The sequence below is a fragment of the Canis lupus genome, chromosome 20 (assembly GCF_003254725.2).
Source record: "Canis lupus dingo isolate Sandy chromosome 20, ASM325472v2, whole genome shotgun sequence".
In the NCBI taxonomy this organism is placed as follows: domain Eukaryota; kingdom Metazoa; phylum Chordata; class Mammalia; order Carnivora; family Canidae; genus Canis; species Canis lupus.
In genome coordinates, this window is record NC_064262.1 from 5,843,106 (window position 1) to 5,864,118 (window position 21,013).

The 21,013-nt window shown below is 49.1% G+C and overlaps 1 protein-coding gene across 4 annotated transcripts in view; it reads right to left on the reverse strand.

The window, feature by feature from the left end:
- Positions 1-1,084: 1,084 nt before the first annotated feature.
- The window catches only part of IFT122 (intraflagellar transport 122), a 72,001-nt gene continuing 52,072 nt past the window's right edge, over positions 1,085-21,013 (reverse strand). For all 4 annotated transcript variants that reach the window (XM_025449341.3, XM_025449333.3, XM_049097655.1 and 1 more), the window contains 12 exons: positions 18,600-18,766; positions 15,727-15,898; positions 14,140-14,242; positions 12,086-12,226; positions 10,806-10,900; positions 7,729-7,829; positions 5,653-5,818; positions 5,039-5,150; positions 4,273-4,398; positions 2,488-2,567; positions 1,988-2,152; positions 1,085-1,537 (listed from right to left, as the gene is read on the reverse strand). In XM_025449341.3, the coding sequence (XP_025305126.1) occupies positions 1,448-1,537; positions 1,988-2,152; positions 2,488-2,567; positions 4,273-4,398; positions 5,039-5,150; positions 5,653-5,818; positions 7,729-7,829; positions 10,806-10,900; positions 12,086-12,226; positions 14,140-14,242; positions 15,727-15,898; positions 18,600-18,766 (1,518 nt within the window). In that variant the 3' untranslated portion in view covers positions 1,085-1,447. The remainder of the gene's footprint in view (positions 1,538-1,987; positions 2,153-2,487; positions 2,568-4,272; positions 4,399-5,038; positions 5,151-5,652; positions 5,819-7,728; positions 7,830-10,805; positions 10,901-12,085; positions 12,227-14,139; positions 14,243-15,726; positions 15,899-18,599; positions 18,767-21,013) is intronic.

Sequence of the window (21,013 nt, forward strand, 5' to 3'; positions counted from 1 at the left end):
AATGGAAATCCTAACACATTAATAAATGTTTAGCAAGAGAGAGAGCATGCATGATCGTAAGTAATTAGACACTCAACGGAGGAGTTCTGTTGGCACAACTGTCTGGCTCTCTTTATTTTCTTCCATCATCTCCAAAGAGAAATGCAGAGGGAGGCAGGGGGGAAGGAGTAAGGTAGGGGGCCAGCTTCAGCACACAAAGCCTGGTGGCATCTGCAGCCACTCCCTTCTCTAGGCCTCAGTCTTCATTCCTCACAATGGGGACATTTGTCCTGCTCTGCCCACTTCACAGATGAACTGTAAAGTATCAATATCTAATCACCAGGGCAGTTTTCCTAGCTGACAACCCAATTCTCTTTCCCCTGCTGTCAGGACTTTGCATAAAGCTCTGAATCGTTGCCATCTCTGGGACAGGTAGAGTGGAGGGCAAAGGGAGCAGGAGCTTCTACCAAGGGCTGGGTGAGCCCCTGGGCTCCAGTACCTCCACCCAACCCCAGGGCTACAGAATGGAAATCATAATCCTTCCATCACAAAGATGGTGTGAGAACTGAGACAACATATGAAACTCGGCTGGCACAGAGAAGGTCCCAATAAATGTCAACTCTCCCTCCCCAGCTTCCCAGCTTCCCACCCTTGCCCTTGAGCTGCTGAATCCGACATTGTTGATGCTCAGGGACAGGGACCTTAGCAGAACCTCAAACAGGTTCACTGGCTTCAGGAGCTGGAGGGCAGGGCAAAGTGCAGTGGGGTGGAGCCTTTGTGGGGCTAGGGGAATAAAGTGAAGGGGAGGCAGGTGCTGGCCCTAGCCAGGAAGCAGAGGGTGGGCTCCAGAACCTCAGAAAGGTCCTCTTTGCCATCTTCTGTGGAGCCAGGAACCTTATTTTCTGGTAAAGATGGAGCCCCACTAAACCAGAATAAATAAATACCCGTTCCCCTACCCATTCCCATATTGCCATTTCGATTAGATTAAATTTTAAGAGCAGGCAAACGTAATGTTCCTCTCAGATCAAATTAGAAACAGGTGCACTTTTGCATAAGGAAATTAAGTTGCAGACAATATGAAGATTTGCTAAAATGCAGACACTGATGAAAATAAGTAGCCCTTTTATTTGTAATTATTGAGGCAATCTGTTCGCAAAGTGTACATGTTAATGGTCTGACAGATCTGTGGACTCCAGCAGGCTGCCACGAACAACTCAGAGCCTTTCTGAAAGTAACAGATTTTTTTTTCTTAGAAAATATATGTACATTCTCTTCGCCATCTCCTGGTGCTATTTACAAGGCACGAAATGCCATAAATAGGAATTCCGTGGTTACACGAGGCCCCTCCCTAAAATACACACTTGATCTGGGCAGAAGACACATTCTGACAGTTTAACTCTTTCTTCCTTTGACAGCCCAGCCAAATGTGAGGTGGCCCTGATGGGAGTGGTGGTCCTGAGGGGGCCGGTCATGGGCTGGGGTCATCGATGCGCCTCCGACAGTAGGGGCAGCAGGTGTGCTGAAGCACCAGGAGCTCGTAGTCCTCTGAGTGGAACATCTAAGGAAAAATGGTCATGATCCAGGGCTAAGCCCTGAGCCTGGCAGGGCCTGCTGCCCTTCCAAGGACACTTGACAGTGAGTCAGGGCTAGAAACACCAGATCCAGAACACCTTTGTCTGAGGACTCAAAGGGAGGGGCATGAGGGTCTGGAGTCTGAGGCCCCTTTTTTCTGAATGAAATTCAAAGGTGTATCAGTCTTGCCTGGCTCTCCCAAATGAAGGACCAGGGGCAAGCCCACTCCAGTGTATGGAACACAAGTGAAAGGAGGGAGGGCCTAAGGATGGCTGAGTCTCTTCCCAACTTGGAGCCTTGCCCTTGGCCTTGGGATCACTGTGCTATTCTCAGATGCCAGGTGTCCCCAAGGGGACACCCCAAGGGGACACCTGGGAAATGGAAAAGCAGCAAGAAGAAGAAATTGGTAACCACATGTGAGCTGTAGGCACAGTACCTGGAAGCAGGAGGGGCACATGGTGATGGAAGCATCAGGCAGGAGCGAGCGGAAGTACTGCCACTGCAGGGGCGGGGGCCAGCGCTTGATGAGGACATCCCTTCGGCTCATGGAGCGCAGCACTGACCGGCTCACCACCACAGGCACAAACTCTGAGCCGCCTTGCTGCAGGGTGAGCAGGTGGGAAGAAGAGGGCACCGGTGCTCTCACACAGCCAGGGTGACATGTTAAATGGGTCATGATCCCAGAATCTTTGGGACAACCAGGGAGGATCCAAGAGATTTCCCCTACTGAGTACCTTCATGGAACCCTGCCAGGTCATGTAGCTCCTCTAGCCATCTCTAGTGATAGGGAACCTATCACCTCAACTCTCCTGGCAGCACTGACAGGGAACAAGTCAGCTTCTGCTAAGAAGTGTATATAGGAGAAGGGACCTCCAACACCCCTCCCAACAGGTCTCACATGCCTCCACAGCCCATCACTCAGAGAGGCACCCTCACCTCAAAGCTTAACTTTGCTGTGAATGGGTCATCATCTCCCATGGAGTCCATGGTCTCGTCCAGCCTCAGAGTCTGGGAATCTGGAAGGGTCTGGTCAAGGACAGAACCTGAAGCTGAGTGGGAAACAGGCTCCACTCTCCACCCAATGCAAGATTCACAGGAGCTCTACAAGGGCCTGGTGTGTTTCTCCATGACTGTCTGTGGAACAGGTTTCTAGATGGAGGAATGGAAGGAATGCAGGCCAGGCCCGGGGGGGGGGACAGCCCTGGTCACACAGAGGCTGGGACCAGGACCCAGTGCACAGGTAGGAAAGGGGCTACGATAGGACCTTTGCTGCCCCACATAGACCAGGACATGGCCCATGTAGGCCTGATCAGAAGCACCAAGTGAGCAGAGGCTATAAGATTGCTATGGGTGGGAGTAGAAATAATGGGTTAGCTGGAAACCATGGCCAGCAAACTTGGCAATTTCTGGAGAAACACTTAGCAATCACCAGGTGGTTCTGTAGGCAACTGAGATGGACTCAAAGGTCCTATTTCATGGAGAAGGTGGTAAGAGATCCTGCAAATCCGGCCAGCCAGACCAGGCTGAAGGTACCTAAGGAACTGTCCCCTCTGCCAGACAGTGGCAGAAGAGCTGATGTGAGGCCAGGGCAGGGGTTGCTCCCACAAGGAAGGGCCTCAAGGGAATGGAGGCTGCTGGTGCCATATCAGGTATGAGACATGGTCCCACCGGGCAGCAACAACCCAAAGCATCTGAGAGCTGTGCAGAGGGCTGGTAGGCTGATAGGATTCCTGTCTCCCTTCTTCGGGAGGTAACTCCCTGGCTTTTCCTTTTTCCTCTGCTCCTCAAAATGTGGCCCATGGACCAGCAGCATTGACATTACCTGGAAGCTTATGGAAACTCAGGCTCCCAGTCCACCCAGACCTGCTGATCCAGCTACTGTATGCCAGCAAGGTCCACAGGGGCAGAGTGTGCACAGTCACATGTAGAAGCCCCCCTCTCTTGTGTCTAGCTAGGACACTGAACATGGTCTTAGCCAGAGGGATAAGCTGAGGTGTGGCCTTTGGCCCAAGCTATCCCAGTGAGGATGTGCCCTGAGGTTTTTTGCTGTCATGCTAGGAGTATCAGCCCTTTCCAAGGATTTTAATGTTGATAGGATGCAGGGTTGGTACCGCTGGTGGAATGGGGTGGGTGCTGCCAAGAGTGAAGCCACCCACAGGACAGCAGAGCCAAGAGGACAGGAGATAGCCTCCCACCAGTGCCAAATGAGCACCTGGATCCAGCTGAGTGTCCATCTATGGCTAGGCTTCCTTACACTCTTTTGTTTGCTCAACCTGATGTGGTTTCTGTCTCTTGTACAGACATAAAAGAGACCTAATTGGAAAAGCTGATAGAGACATCATATGTTGTGTTGGTTGCTCATCAACTGTGTATGGCAAGAAGCACAGACAGTACCTTTTAGGAGACAGGGTAGGTGGGAGGCCCTCCTGGAAATGAGGCAAAGGTGAATATCAAGACACCATCTCCTCCTCCACAAGCCTCTTCTGGGCCTGTGGATATGTACTGTTCCCTCCAGTATCTCTGCACATTGGCCAGCTCTCAGCCCATTCCCAGCCCCTGTCCCTGCCACCATGTGGGCCTCTCCAATCACTCGGCAGTGGCCTGCCACACCCTTGCCTCCACCGGCCCAGCTATCCCCCCATGCCCTCCTGCCTCCCATCTTATACCCAGGCCTTGTGCTTGGCTGACACACACAGGAGTCTAGCCCAGCATCCAGGATACTGTTGCTCGTGATCTCTTGCCATTTGTTCTCACGCTTATGTCTTGGTGCCTCCAGGTCAATGAGGGAGACAGCTTCTTCATCAGTGATCCCCTCTTCCAGGTAGAATTCAACCAGGTGCAGCACCTCTAGAGGGCACAGGGCATGGGGAGGGGCCATGGAGTGGCTGTCTCAGGGGGAGCTAGGGGCTGGGATGCTCTCACCAGGTAGCACGAGGGGTGGTGGGAGGATCAGAGTTCCTTCCCCACCCAGTAGCAAGCTTCTCTGTAAGCAAGGAGACACAGCATGGCCGCCTCCTTTTGCTCACCACATGTCTGGAGGAAGCAGGCATGTATGCGTGTATGCATGTGTACGTGTGTACATGAGAACCAATGGCCTTTAGCCCTTCTCTTCCCCATAATAGCTGGATGGGCTCCTCTCCAAGGGAGGAGGAACAGCCTCTGCCCAGCTACCTGGAAGGGGCTTCTGATCCTTTGTCAACATAGAAGGAACCAGGACATAAGAGCTCATCTTAGCCTCTCAGACCAAATGCCTGACCAGTGGCACCTGGAGCATTTGTGTTATGCAAAGCCCCATGCCAGGTTCTGAGGGGTAGGTGCTTCAAGTCTGGGCAGCCCTGGATCCTAGTTCTGGGAACCCTTAGTGACTGAGTGTCTGGTGGGGTGGGTGTCACACTGTCCCTAATTTACAAATGAGGACACGTGTGGCCAATCAACAGTGGAGAGAGTACAGCCATCCATGGCTGCTCCATCTGCATGCCAGACTCACCATAGGAAGAGGCAGAGAAGACGAATGGCTGGCGGCAATTGATGCAAACATTGCCCAGGTTGTTCAGCAACGGGTTGTTGGTGGAGCAGCGGTAGCACAAGGGCACCAGCTCCTACAAAAGCACAAGAACCACAACTGCATGAGGATCAAACCCAGAGTGAGGACATGCTTCCCGCTCTGATTTCAGTCCCCTGGGGCCTGGTTGCCAAGTAAAAAGGCCACCTGTGTGGGCTAAGGCAGGGGCTCATAGGACAAGGTGAAGGCAGAGTGACCTGGGCATGGAGGAGCAGAGGGAGGTCAAGGGCAGAGCAGTGCGGGCTGGACTGTAGCCAATTCAGAGCCTCAGAGGAGGACTAGGCAGCAAGAAAGGGGAGGGTTCTGTGGCCCACAGGGACCAGGGACTGTGGCTGGAGCACAGCAGGCTGAGTAGAGAACAGAGGAAGCAGAGAGGAAAAAGCAGGAGTTAGCAAACCAGGGCTTGGGAAGGGGAGGAGGGTGCAGAACTCTGAGAGCATGGTAGCTATCTTTCAAACAGAACCCAGTCCAGGAAAGAAAGCATCAGGAGATGTCCAAGAAGAAAGGAAGCCTCCTGCCTGAGAAAGCTGTGCCCTCACCTCACTGTCATGGAAGGGCTTGGAACGGATGGTCAGGCTACCCAGCTCAATGGACTTCTGGAACCTGGCGGGGATCTGCAGGCCCTGCAGCTTGTCATAGGCATGCCGAGCCAGCTTGTAGGCACCCAGGGCTTTGCTTTGCTTGGCGAGAGTGAAGAGCGTGTTCCTGCAGGTGACAAGGTTAAGGACAGCAGAGGCCACACTGGGCCCAAGAGCTGGCACTGATTACCCTCAGAGTGAGCCCTATACTGGAATGCAGCTTATTCTAGTGCCAAGAGGGCATGGGCAGGGCCTGAGGAGTGCTTTGCTCATTTGTGGGATGTAAGTGTACTTCTCAGATATCACGGCACAGGGATTTTTCCAGAGATAAAAACAGTGCAGTTTCCATTAATATTTTAAATTTGCTTAGGTTCTGCTGATGGCTCATCTTGTACCCTGACTAGGCCAAAATGACTCTTCCCACCTAGGCCAGCCTGCCAGCCAGGTCCTAGGATGTATAGCACCAAATGCCATCCTGCTCTAGCCTCGCCAGGTGGGGCTGGTCCCAGATTGCCTGTGGAGCTCACTCAGAACCAGCTCACAGAGACTATGGGGTATAGAGCACTTCTTTCTGCCCACACTTCACCAGGAGTCACAGTGATTTCTGAGTGACAGGCCTCCCCTACTCTCTGAGACTCTCCTCTGAGCTCCTCAATCTCAGGCCACAAGCCTTTGCACTTGATCCCAGGTCATCTAAATGTTAGCTGTGCCCAGGCCAAGCCTGACCTCTCTTCCTGGCCCTGCTTGTGAACTCTCTGCCCCACTTCTCCGTGGCAAGCCCCAAGTACCATGCCTCCTTCCCAGTCTCCTTCCCCCTGATGCTCCTGTTCCCCACAACCCCAGTGTGGCTCCTTCCACTCCAGAAGTTACATGGTGGTAAGTTTCCTTGTCTGTGTCTCCACTATCATTCCTCAAAGTCAGGTACCATGTTGGGATCCATTTCCAGGTCCCCAGTGAACAGTATAAGGTACAGCTTAGGGCAGGGGTTCAATCAAACTCTGTTGACTTGGGACACCTGGGTGGCTCAGTGGTTGAGTGTCTGCCTTCGGCTCAGGGCGTGATTCCGGGATCGAGTCCCATAGTGGGCTTGCATGGAGCCTGCTTCTCCTCCCTCCGCCTGTGTCTCTGCTTTTCTTTGTGTGTCTCTCATAAATAAACAAACAAACAAACAAACAAAAAAACCTCTGTTGACTTGAACAGAATTTGCTGGAAAGGTTGGGGACAGGTTCCAAGGCTCTGGCAGATGTGGCCTTGGCCACTCCTCTGCAAAGGTCTGGGTCAATGAAGGCACCATTCGATTCCTCTGAAATGTAAATGATGGGTCTGGAACCCTTTAAAGAAGCCATTTCTTTAAAGTGGTACTGATCCATCCACGACCTCTCCAGCCTGGCTCCAATTTCTCCTGTACACAGTATTTACTTCACTTCTATGCCTTCCCATGTGCTGGGTACTCCCCTGGAACATCTACTCTACTATCTTCCCTGGTAGTCTTATAGGATAGGCATCAGCTTCTCTAGGCAGCCTTCCCTGATCATGGGCCCAGCCTTGACTACATTCCACCCTTGATCATAGCACATATCCCACTGAACTAAGCCCTGACACTTGTTACCTCCTCTACTAGATGGCAGCTTTTTCACATACCACCAATGTCTGAGGTACAGCAGGTGCTCCATCTTCTGGGCTGAACAAATGCCCCCCACCCAGGGAAATGCCCAAGAGTCCAAGTGCTTCCTATATTTGTTATACCCTCATTTATGGGTTCCAGGAGGGCTTGGGCAGTGTGCTGCTTAGAGACCCACTACTGGGCCAAGTCCAGAGAGCCCTGAAAACTAATCTTCTCTTGGCACTGGCCCCTTAGCCTTCCTGGCTGAGCTGCTTCTACATCAAAACAGTAGCAGCAGGACAAACTCTCTTTCTTCCCTGAGGGCTACGGGAGAGAGGGAAGGTTCTGCCAGTAAAGTGATCTGGAACGAACTTCACAGGGGCCATTAGACAAGAGGGGTGGGACAGAGGATGGGGGGTTGAGAGAAAGGATACACTTTAGAGATGCCCAGGGGGGTGTCTTTGGTTAGGCTGTGCAGGAGGAATCTGGAGATGTTGAAGAGGGTTTCAGGAAGATGGAAACTGAAGGGCTCCTCCTGCAGTGAAAAAGCAAACAAGGATTGAATTCCTCAACTAAGCAGCTGCTAGACCAGGCCAAAAGGCAAATACCAATAATTCTGAAATATTCAATAAAAGAGCAGTCTCCCTTAATGAGCAGCTATTATGTGCTGGGCACTTTACAGCTGCTGTCTCATGTGGTCTTTATTTTTTTTTTTTTAAGATTTTATTTATTTATTCACGAGAGACAGAGTCTCGAGAAACAGAGACATAGGCAGAGGGAGAAGCAGGCTCCATGCAGGGAGCTCGATGCAGGACTTAATCCTAGGACTCCAAGATCATGACCTGAGCCAAAGGCAGACACTCAACCACAGAGGCACCCAGGTGTCCCTTGTGTGGTCTTTAACACAATACTGTGAGGATGCATTTTCATCTTCACTGTACTGATAAGAAAACTGAGGCCCATAGAGATGACTTACCCAAGTCACTCAGCTAGAAAAGAGCTGAAGGAGGATTCAAACCCAGGTCTGATTCCAAAGCCTAAGAATGCCTCTCTCCCAAGTTGCTACTGCCTCTGGGGTTAGTTATGATTCCATTTCCCTGAGCTCAAGTTGTCTCCAATTAGCTCTGAGAAAGAGGACCTTTTATGTAATTTAGGACATGACCAGACCTAAGCATGTCATTAAATTGAGGCAGTTAACTCTTTAGAGCCTGAAATCATGTGCTTCTTCTCAGCTCTCCAGCAACAGCCTGGCTGTCCAATGCCCACCAAATGTGCACATGTGCTGGAGCTCCTCAACTGCTTATCCTCGCACTCCTAGAACCTGGCACGGGCCCTAGCAGACCAGGCACTCACACACACAAATGGGTCTTCTGTACCTAGAGGCTGCCAGAAGTTCAGCACAGTAGACCGACCACATGGAATTTTCTACCAGGAGGGGGTCCGTAATAGGTTAAGAATACCATTTTGAAGGGATCTGGCACATTGTCTACAAACTAAGACTACTTTAGATGACAAGATGAAAGCAAGCCAGCTCCCACCCCCCCCCTCGAGCACTTACATGGTAATAAACTGACATTTCCTGAAGGGTCTTACTAAGCCGTACTTGTCACTGTGCCAACAGGACTTAGGCCCTAATTGGCCTAAATTTGTGAGAACTTACTTTATATTACTACTTGGATTTGGAGCCCAGTATTCTCTCTTTAGCTCTCATTTAAATTTCTAGAGCCTCTGTTAGTTCCAAGAACCCAGGAAAACCTGAGACTGCATCCTTTTCTGGGTGAGAGCCAGGGAGAAGCTTGCCTTTGGTTTGGAAGCTAAGAAACATCCCAGGAAGAACAGAATTGGTGGGCGGGGGAGGGGGGTCCTCAGGATTAGTACCTCTCCTCTGGGAAAGAAGCCATTACCTCAGGAGAGGACTGATGCTTCCCTTTCCAGTCTGCTCTGACTCAGAGCTGCTCTCTTGGGCCCTAATGCACCTGATAGAAATGAGGGGCCCTGAAAAGACTATAGGGAAGATGAGGTCCTTTGAAACCACACCATGGTGTAGGGAAGAGATGAGATGAAGGACTGACAGCAGGTCCAGGTAGAGCCTAGCAGAGTCTTTCTTGCCAGACTTTCTTCAGAGACAAAGAACATGCTCAGTGCTCAGCAGAACTGTGAAATGCTCAGCCTGCTGCGGGGGGGGGGGGGGGGGGGGGGAACAGTGGTCGGAAGCCTCCACACAGGGCTGACACTCACCTGTGTCAGGCTCTCTTCCAATATTAACTCATTTAATCCTCACAAGCCCATCAAGTAGGTACTATTATAACCCCCACTTTATAGAGAAGAAAGCTGAAGCATAGAGGCAAGTAAACAATTTGCCAAGGTCACACAGTGCAGCTGGGGAGTGAGGCCAGTGGTTTGCCTTCTCCAATTTAAAGGATGTGGGCGATCAGAAGCTAAGAGCACAGGCTCCGGAGCCAGCCTGTCTGGGTTCTAGTACTGGTTCCCACTTACTAGCTATAGGATCTCTGTGTTTAGTGCCTCTGTTTCCTAATCTGTAAAATGAGGATGACAGTACTTATCTCACAGCATGATTGAAAGGATTAAATAAATTGATATAATAAAGCCTTCAGCACATTGCCTGGTAAATAATAAGTGCTCAAGGGATGCCAGGGTGGCTCAGTCAGTTAAGCATCTGCCTTTGGCTCAGGTCATGATCCCAGAATCCTGGGGTGGAGCCCCACATCAGCTCCCTCCTCTCACTCTACCCCTACCCCTGCTCATGTGCACATGCACTCTCCCTCAGATATATAAAATCTTTAAAAAATAAAACTGTAAATGCTCAATAAAGGTTGGTTATTGGTATTATCCTCCTAGCTTAGCACAGGATAAGCACACCCTGTAGGCGCTTAATCAACATTTGTTGAGTGATTAAAGATAATGCGAATTGAGGAGGCTGATAATAACCTATCACTTGTTCCTCATTGTCAGGAGATAGATTTAAAATGGTTTAATCAAAAGAATCAGGGAGTAACTAAAAAGAACTATTTGGGTCTCTGGAGATCAAGCTGACCCTCCTTTTATAAAGAAAGAAACAGAGAGAAAATAAATTGCTCAAGGGCACCTAGCAATTTAGTGGCAGGGCCAAGGAGACCTTAGACCTTTGGTTAGAGCCAGGCTTTCACCCATCTAGAGTGGAACATCCACCCCTGAAGATTTTAGAGATAATCCTTTGTCTGGCTAACCCAGAGTCAGCCTGAGTTTTATAAATGTAAAGCAGGCAATTAGAAAAGCTGACTCTAGCTCTGGCTTGCCAATTTAAAAGCCCACATCTTGCAACAGGTCAAAAAGGTAGCTGAGGAAAATCAAAGTCCCAAACTTTGTCTCCCAGGAGCAGACCAGAATTTATTGGAAAGTCATCCTGTTGGCCATTTCCATCCAGAGGTCTGCGGCTCTGTAAGACGTGCCCAAGGCCCCTAGCTCAGTAGGCAGCACCCCCCACCAGGTCCCTGTCTCCTGGCCATCTTACCGTGTACCGCTGAATGGCATGGTAACCGTGGTACAGCTCAGCCAAGTGCTGGAAGTGGCGGAACTTGTCAAGCATCATGTCCTTCTGGGCAGGGTCTGAGGAGTGCAGCGGGAGCAGGGAGGGCAGGAGGGGGAAGATATGTCAAGCCATGTCTATAAGGAAAGGCAAGCCAATGGCAACATTGCCAGTGTCAGCTCTCCCCCAATTATCAGACCTGTGCCAGGAAAAGTGACAAGAGATGCAGTGATGGGAAAGGTGCTGTTGAGGAGCTAGGACCACCCCAAGACAGAGAAAGTCTCAGCTGGGCAGAGCATGTGGCCATGGAAAGTCTGAGAATGTTTCTCACAGGTTATCCCAGATCTGACACTACAGCCTACCAGGTCATTCCACTGGAGAGCGCCAGCTGCAGCATGACGATAGTGATCACTAGCCCCCGGACATACCAGAGGAGCCTGGCGTAGAGGGTGAGCAGATGTCTTCATCTCACCTCTAGCCTCTTCCCTCTGAGCCATGCCTTATCCAAAGCACAGACCACTGGCCAGAACAGAAACATCCCACCTTACACCTGGACCCAACAGTTTCTAAACTGTAACCACAGCTTCTGTGAGGCTCACAGCAGCCTTATAAAGAAAGCAGGATAGAGAAAATTAAAAAAAAAAAAAAAAAAAAGAAAGCAGGATAGGATTACCCCCACGCCACAAAAGGGGATATAAAGCTTAGGAAGAAATTGTGACTTATTACAAGTCACCTAGCTGCCTCCAATCCTAGTGTTTCTCCCACTCTGGCATGCTGGCCTTGGTCCAGTGAAGAACATTTTCCTGTCCCCTCTGCTTCCAGAACTCTCTCAGTGCATCATGGGAAGTCTCAAGAAAGCAACATTAAAACTGTTTTCCTGCCTGGGATGAGTGAGAATCTGGAGTGTGTTATTGTAAAGTGATCTCTTTTTCATCTCTCCATTTAATTAAAATTTTTTTAAAGTGCTCACCTGGGTCCAGTTATAGACTCCCAGGTAGCAAGGGAGAGATATGTTCTGAATTAGCAACACAGGCCAGGACCTCCCAACCATAACCCTAGGACGGCCCTCATACCATCATTAAACTTATGGGCAAACTGGAAAAAGATGACACACCAGATTACGCCACTGCAAGACAGGGTTACGGACAATACACCCAATAAACAAGCCCAGGGCTTTAATTAAAACGTCCCGGCTCTTTCGATGTTTATCTTGCTGCCAGAGCAGGGCTTGGGGAAAACAAGCAGCCTGGCTGATGTTTACTTACCTTGAGCTATATCAAGGCACTGCATGGATAGCATCCAGTAATAATAGGCAGCGTCATTAAATCTGCTCTCTACCACGGCATTGTGTGTGAGCTGCTCCAGCACCCTGACCGCTTCTCGCTGCCGCCCGGCCTTGTGGAATGCTGAAGGGGCACAAAAACACACACAATTGTGGGAGTGGGATGAAATTCTGCAGGGCTTGAAAGGGGCTGCTGTAGAAGTAGGACACTCATTGGGAGCATCCGCAGCACTTCGTTGCTGGGATGCGCCTCTCAGGCCGAAGGCTATAAATAACTGAGGCTACATCCTGAAAAAAGTACAGTGAGCTTTATTCCTTTCTGGCTGGGAAAAGGCAACTGACTTCGGAAAAGCATGGCAGAAAGAAAAACCTAGGGGCCAAATTGCAGGGTGAAGTCTGAGGATGGCCCTACCGCCCGTTACTCATGAGGTTTTACCCTCATCCCATTCTAGGACAAAGCTTTGTGACATCTGGGGTGACACGAGTAGCACTCGACACTTTAACATTTTTGGTGGTTTACAAAGTGTTTTTGTTGCTGATTCCACTTTGGATGGTCACAATAGACTTATGAAGGTGGAGGCAAAGTGGCATACTCAAGGTCACAGAACCTAGTCCAACTCAAGTCCTCCATCAGTTTTCAACTGTGTGCTTTTTAATGACAACCTTGAAAAACATGGCTCAGTTCTAGCAACCAAACATTTGTGAAAACATGCAAAAAAAATCTCTGAATAATTCCTATATCCATTTAACATAAATTTTCTGAATCTTCACTACGTGGCCAAACCCATACGATGTTAGGGGCTGCCAGGGAAGCACTTCTAGCTGTGACATTTGCCCACATGTGGGCACTTAGATGATCCAAATCCTCTGCTTTAGAGAAGGAAAAGGTCTGGCCTTTGTTCCAATCTCATCTCCAATCTCTTGTCTGAGTACCAAGTTACTATGGCGATGGATTCTTGGAAGGGCAGACACAGACAGATGGATAGGTTGATGTGTTTTGCCCAAACATGCACATACTTCAGCAACTGGGTGCTCTGGAAATGCTAAAGCAGAAGAGAACATGCTGTCTTTCAATGGGGGCTTTTAGCTGAGGAGCTCCAACAGGGAGACATTTGTTCCGCAATGTGTCCGGAGGTGGCAACTGTTACCATATAGAAGTGTAAATGAGATGCTATGGAATACGACACACCCACCTTCAATTAGAAGACTTCCTAAGGAGGCAGCAAGACCTAGTCACAGGAATCACGTTTCCAGGCAGACAGAGCCTGGTCCAACCCTGGCTCTGCTACTCTCTCTGGCTTTGTGACTTTGCAGGGCACAGTCAGCCTCTGTGTCTCTGCAGGGCTGCTGGCTAGGTTGAGGATTATGTAGTTAAGTGCCAGGTGCTGCCTGACACAGAGAAGGTAGTCACATTTTAAAATTAGTATTACCAGTTAAAGCTCTATGCTTCCTTTCCCTCCTATCTCAGATATTGCCATACTTGGGGTGCAGTCCATTTTACCAGTGGAAATGCCAAAGAACAGAGGACACTGCATTTATCTGAGCCAAGTTACTATTTGCAGTAGAGGAAAGTGGCAGGTGAGACCATGCTTGACACTCTGTGGGAGTCCTCATATTTTGTCCCCACCCCAGCCTGGCTCAAATTCCCTCTCTGCCACTTCCTTGCTGTGGGATTTGCAAATCCCTTTACCTCCTCCAATCTCAGCTTTCCCATCTAGAAAACAGTTCTGACAGCATAGAGCTACTGTGAGGATTAAGTAAGAAGCTACATTTGAGTGCACAGTGCTTTGCTCAGGGAAGAGACAGGACCTGCCTGAGGTCTAAGGGTAAGTGAGTGATGGACCCCGGTGTGTCCAACTCCAAAGCCCATGTTCTTTCCACTGCTCCCCAGTCTTTCACCAGGAAACACGTCTCATCCCCGGGATGAAGTCGTCCATCTTCAGACCTATGATGGGAGGGGCTTGGCAGCCTTCCTGAAATATAAGTCTTGGCAGTACCGTCTCCTCCTTCTGCAAGGTGCTAGTCTGTGTGGCCTACCTTTCTGGGCTTCCTCAAAACGATCATTCTCTGCTAGCCACTGTGCATAGGGCACATAGATGTCATCCTTAAACTCGGGATGCTTCTCGCCCAAAGCAAAGGCCTGGAGGAAGGAGCAAATGCAGTCTTAATAAAGCAGCCCCCACAGCCCCCATGATAACATGGCACTTGGCTGAATCCATTAGGGATGTGTCATATTTTGCCAGCCTGACAACTCAGAGGGGGAGAGTGCCTCCCCCTACCACCACCCCCAGAAACGCAAAAACAAATCAGCTCTTTGAAAACAAAAGGCAATTAACAGCAATATGCAAGCGACTGGATTCAATAACAACACAGTCTGTTTCTGGACCACAGAAGCAGCACAGAATCGGAAACATTTTATTTTGAGGGTTTGCGTGGGCTCCTGTAGCGCTGCAAACAGATTTCTTTTAATTGCAGATGACACCTAAGGAAACAGAATTGACATTATCATCATCACTGCTTATTAGCTGTCAAAGATGACTGTGGACTTGGTGCTGAATGGGACCCAGTGACTGCTTTATCTAAATCCCAGAACCACCTGTCAGGCCAGGAGAACTGGAAATGAGTCATGGGGGACAGTATGTGACAACAGGGAGAAAGTTTGCCTGATGCACAGTGAGGACTGAGTGTTTCTAAGATGCTCTAATTTATGCTACTTGAGAAATCTCCCAATAAATTTATCTTGAGAAGCCATTATTGCCTCCGTCCTTTGCCCCACTTTTTCTCATCAGTAACTTTGTCGCCTCACCAAATGGAGCCACTCAGAGGGCAGACAAGAGTCAGACAGCTTTACTCAGAAAAGATCTTGCTATGGCTCTATAAACTAGACCTCAGTGGGTGGTGTGTGGGTGGGGTGGAGTGGGGACCGTGGGTGCAGCCCCTCATCCTCTCAGGAATGAATTTCAGTCCAGGGCACAGGTAGCCAGTGACCTGGAGGGTAGGAGTCAAGCCATGGAGTGGGCAGCTCATTGGCTACTTCAGCCAGCCTGGCCTTAGCCATCTTTCCCTTCAGGCCTGGCTAATTCTTCCCATCCACCCTTCACACCAGAGGAGTCCAGGTTAGGGGAAAGGGGGAGAAGGAGTTGCCTGTGAAATGGCTCTGGTAGCCTGCACTTGAGGAGTATGGGTGGCATTTTCTGTCAAATGGCACCCAGCAGATTTTGAATGCTACACAGGTGTGTCTCCATGTCAGAGATTCATCAGCCTGTGGTGCTGGTCAAAAGCAGCTCAGACCAACAGCAGGCACCGGGCTATCCTATTAACTCTCACATCCCTGGTGTCTATCACAGGGCTCCCCTGAAGCCAGCAGTGCATAGAGATTTTCTGAATGAATGAATGAATGAATGAATGAATGAATGAATGAACAAACGAATAAATGGAGAGCTAATATTGAAAGGGCCTGTAAGACACTCTGGTTCAAAGAATTTGAGGGTAGGCTCCTGATTACCAGGCCAATGTTCATTCCCATGATGAAGGCAACTGCCCTCCAACCAAACCACAAAAAGCCCCTTGTGGTCCAGGGCTCAAGTGGGGCTCCCTTGCCCAGGAGGCATGCTATACCCTCACCTCATCCCAGCGCTGGGTTTCCACATGCAGCTGAACCAAGGACTTCAGGTCACCAATCTTCAAGTAGGTTTCAGCAGCATAGCCAGGGTTATCCAGCTTTTTAAAGTAGTAAGCACACATCAGCAGGGGCTCCCGCTCGGCCTTGTCCAGTTTACGGGCAATGTCGATTAACCTGGAGGTGAAAGCACAGGGAGGAGATGGATTCCTGTAATAGGAACCTAATGAAAGAAAGCAGATCTTCTTGGGTCTTCTTGAGGGCAGGCTCCATGTTGATTCATGTCGATGTCCCTAATGCTCGATATGGGGCCATGCCCCTGGTGCTTGACAGGTGGCTATTAAATGAGTAAATATATAATCCAGAAAACACTGCCCAGTGACCAGGAGAAGTCCCCCGCTAAAGGACACCGTCTCCCTGACTTTGTGTGCCTTTCACAGAGTCACTATCTACCCAGGAATGTCTGGGGAGAGAAATGAACAGCTACGATCACCTACTGGTCCAAGCACAGTGCCATGAGCTTTCACATGTGTGATCTCACTGAATCCTCATTGCCCTGACAGGTACTATTCTTTTCCTTCTACAGATGAGAAGACTATATAGGCTAGGTAGAAGGTGAAATGGCTGCTCAAGACTTTGCAGCCAGGAAGCGGCAGAGGCAGAATGCTTTTTACACACCATTTCAGGAATTCTCACGGGAAAGTAGAGGCAGAAGCAGGAGAGTCCTTCAGCCACCAGGACTTCAGAGGAAGAAGCATGTGTGGAACCTGCGCTGAGTTCTGGAAATCTTGGCTGTGCCTCTCCTGCCGGCCAAGGTGCTACCCACGGGTGAAGGGCCCCAGGGACCACTGGGGCTCACCACTTCTTCCCAGGGGTAACTGGCCTTCCCACTATTTATGGAGACCTGGGGGGTGGATGAAACATGCTTGTTCCCTCTGGTCAGGCTAAGGTTTAGAGTAAAACCAGCTCTCTACCCAGCTTGCTCTTTGTGAGAAGAGAAGGGGAAGCAGCTGTAACAGATCCCTGTCTCAGACACAGGCAAGCTCGGGGAGGCCTGTCAATCTGTACTTAGAATAATAATGGCATCTAAAAATAACATTTCTCAGCAGAGAAAGAACGCATTTTTAGGGAAAGGTGGCACAGCCAACCCTTTAGAGCCCCCCAACCCCACCCATCAAACCGAATGTCCCTGGAGAAGAGGCACCTTTTACAACCAGACCTGGAAAAAGGAGGGAACATACTTAAATATCTCTTTCCTGAACTAGTTAGGCATCTCCAGAGTAACCTGATACATGTCAGTTGCAAATGAAAGTGACATGAAAAACCAGAGGGGAGAGCAGGGCCACAAATCTGCTTGGCTCTCTTCTGTACCACTCCTTTTGTGAAAAGAATAAACTGGTGGGGGAGGGCAAGATCTATGCCTCTACCTTTAAGAAACTTTATTCTTCCACCAGGGAAAGATGGGGTGGTAGGTCACATATGTATGGGGTGTATGTGAGGAGCATACACACTAACTACATGGTGGGGGCTCAGGGAGGTAACTTAGTCATTAACCAACCTCTCCTTACTCAGGTCCTGCCTAGGCCACCACTACCTATGGACCACAGTGTGGCTTCCAGAATAACCAACAGCCTTTGGGGCTCAGACTGAGCCCCCTCAGGAGCTGCTCCCTCACCTATTCTTTACTAGCTGTGGCAGTATGCCCCTGTACGTGTACATGTACACACACACATATATACACATGTGAATATGAAGTCTATCCTCCTTGCCTATGGGAGGAGAAAGCCCTCCCTCTGGAGGTCTGGTGCTCTAGGAGTCTCAAAATTCTCTCTCTAGGCAGCCCCACTACCTGCCTGCCCCTCTTCTGTTCTCTATCTTGGTGAAAGAACAGCTTTCAACTCCCTTGCCCAGCCAGCTCTGACACCTGCACCCAGCTGGGTCCTGTCAGTTGTGGCTCTTCCATGTCTCTTTCTTTCCTTCAGCCACATGTCCCCCTGGTGCACTGACTGGCCATTTACTTGGCCTCCCTCCCTCTCCTTTTCCCTCCTTCTACATCTACTACCTGTGTGAGCTTGCGGCAGCACAGAACCGACCAGGGTCCTTACCCCTATTGACAAATCTCAAGGCCTCCACGTGGCACCCAAGGCACTCCCAGGGTGGCTATCCCAGATCCCCCTGTCTGGAGCCACCCTCCTGCCCCTACACCTGTATTCCATCCCCAGCCAACTCCTGGTTTGTGCTGTTCCTTTGGCCTCATGCCCTTCTCCTTCCTACCCTACCTCTTAAAATTTAAGGCCCTTCACTTTACAAAGACCACATCCTAGAAGATGATGTCCACAGTTCCTCCCGTGAGAATTCATGTCTCCTTCCCTGGTGTGCTTAGAACTGTTCTTGTTCTTTAGTTACTACCATTACACATGCTAGGGGCACTAAAATCAGTCAGGTCAGTCTGAAGCTCCGTTAAATGGTTTCTCAGCTATTTTGCCTCCTGTGATCACTTGGTCCTTGAGCCTTGGTTTCCTCATTTGGAAGCTGGGCATGGAAACACCACAGCTTAGGGTGTTGGGGAGCATCAAATACCTGCAAGATATAGCAGTGCCTGGCTCCTAGGAAAGGCTCAGTGAATGGCAGTTCTAATGCCTGGGTGTCTCCCCCTACTCTTCTTCCATCCCCCGACCCTTTCCCCAGGGACTCACTAAGCTCCTCAAAGGCAGTGATTGCTTTGTTCAATCTCTGTGTCTCCCAAAAACCTAGTCACTATAACATTTGGATTATATATTTAGAAAAATACTGTATTTTCCCTTGTCAGTCAAAACCAAGAGATGACATGACATGACATGCTGCCAAATGCTTCTTGGGGCAGGAGCTGAAAACCCACATGTCAACCCAACCATGGTCACCGGTGATCTCTATGGCCTTGACGTGCTCTCCCGCTGAGATGTACATCTCCACGGCGGCTTTAGGCTCGTTGATATTTCTAGCCCAGTCAGCCTGTTTGGTGATTAGCATCTTTGTTTCTTTGGGGTCTCCAGATCCAAGGAAATCCTGAGGAAGCACAACAAACAAAAACACTCCGGATTAGAACTTCCTGCTGCCAGCATTACGTCAGGCTGCCGAAAGCTGGAGCAAGGAAGGGCTCTGTTTGGCTGAAGTAGGCAATCAGGATGCAGGCACGAGCCCATCCCTTCATGGCTGATTGGGGGGCAATCCCAGGTGTCAGGGAGGAGTGCTCATAGACCCCACAGGTGTTCCTCAGGGGTATGGGGACAGTGTCAAGGACTATGGCCCTGAACATTTCCTGTCCTTCCCACTAACAGACATTTGTTCTTCAGCTAAACAATACTTTCCGGACTCTTTGGAGTACTGTACACAAACTCTGCAGTGTTGAGGTTTTATGATCAGGTTACTTTCTCTCTCTCTCTCTCTCTCTCTCTCTCTCATATAGAGTTGGATATATGTGTGACTATTCCCATATAGTGACTCTATAACCTGGTTGCCTAATTTCAAATATCCAGACCTACAATCTTCATTCAGATAATAGGGACAATACCACATGCCTCATAGTGAGGCTAAGCACATGGCCCCATAAACCTAAACAGACAAAATGATGTACAGAGTTCTGGGGGAACCCCTCTGTGCCCCCTCTTCAACTACGCTAGAACTACTTTTCACATCTGTTTTCTGATTCTCCTGCCTGAATTTAGGGCATCATCCCATTGGCTTCTCCCCCCAGTTATGTGCCTAGAGCAGATAAGAAGCACAAGTATTCTTGGTTAGTTACTTTTCAACTGGATGATATCAAACCCTGTTATGATTATCAGATCTGTAGGGGTAGGGGCAGCAGGAGGCATGGGGTGGGGGGAGTGAGGGGAAAGGCCTAGAGAGAATCTGGAAGGAAGAGATGTCCTTCAACCACAACATGTGGCCTCTGAAAGGTCTATGCCTGGTTTTCCTGGGTTTGCCCTGGAATGTGTAAGAAACAGCCTCAAAAAATCACCTCTTTTTAGGATACAGTTAGCCCAAATATATACATGGGAGTTTGCCATAGTTGAGGCAGCTTTGGTGCTGGTATTTTTAAAGGTAGGGCTTTTCAAAAAGGGAAATTGAGAGTGCTTAGAGCCCAGATCTGCATTACTAGTAAGAAGTGGTTTGTCTCAGGAATAATGTACCCTGCAGAGAGTGCACTGTGTCAACCTCACAAAGTATAAAAAAAAGCATTCCTTTCCCCATGATTAGCACTCATTTGTCAAGAAAGTACAGTCAATGTATGCTAAAAACCCACTTGAACAATTAGCTCTCTCTCTTTTTTTTCCATTTGCTTTCAGGGTAATTGTGTAGTCCCTAAAATAATATATTAGATTGGCCTAAAACAACAGGAGGAAAGGGCATCATTTACCCTGATGCTGGGGAACCAATAAAAGGCCTATCTTGCTGGCCTCTAGTCTCTCTGGAGTTCACACAGGGGAAGAAGCTAGGAAAGCATTCACTGACAATCTGAAGATGCCTAGTTTGGGCCATTAAAGATATAGCCTTTACTCTTGGCAGCTACTGTAATACATACTGGTTATGCCAGTGCAAAGCTCGAAACTATGCTAACCCATTTAACCTGGTTGGTTAAATGAGGTTAGCAGCTGGAGAAAACAGGCACCATAAGAGTACAGAAATGTCCTTCAAAGTGAGTGCTCCAGGGACTCAGGGTGACTAGTGAGGGTCAGAGGCCATGAGTGAGCCATAAATTTGGGTCATCAACAAGGAGACCAACCAAACATATAGCTCACAGGTTTGGAGGAGCCACCTCCAGCCCAACAGCCCAACTCAGAGAGCTCTGACTTAATTGAAGCTGAGTCTAAATGATTCCTTAATTGAAGCTGAGTCTAAATGATTCCTTCGAGGCTCAGCAAACTGGGTTTTCAGAGGTTCTTTGGTCCCATGAAGCTAATTTACATGTTATCTAGGGCCATGGCAAAGACTGTGTCCTAGAGTGGACAGAAAGAGGCCGTGCTGAGTGATGAATGAGACTAAACAGTGTTCTCATGCCTGGTGATTTTGATAAGGACATACTACATAAGAGTTAAGAGCATTATAATTCCCTTTATCACCATATAAACATGTCACTTATCCGGAAAGCATACAATTTATTTGTACGTGGGAATGTAATTTAAAAATTTTCTGAAAACCAGATTGAATCTTGGGAAGCAATTTTCAAGTAAACAAAAACATGCCATGTTAATAAGCACTGTATTTCCCCAACCCCCCAACATAATTTATATGTACACATTTCCTCAAAGTCAG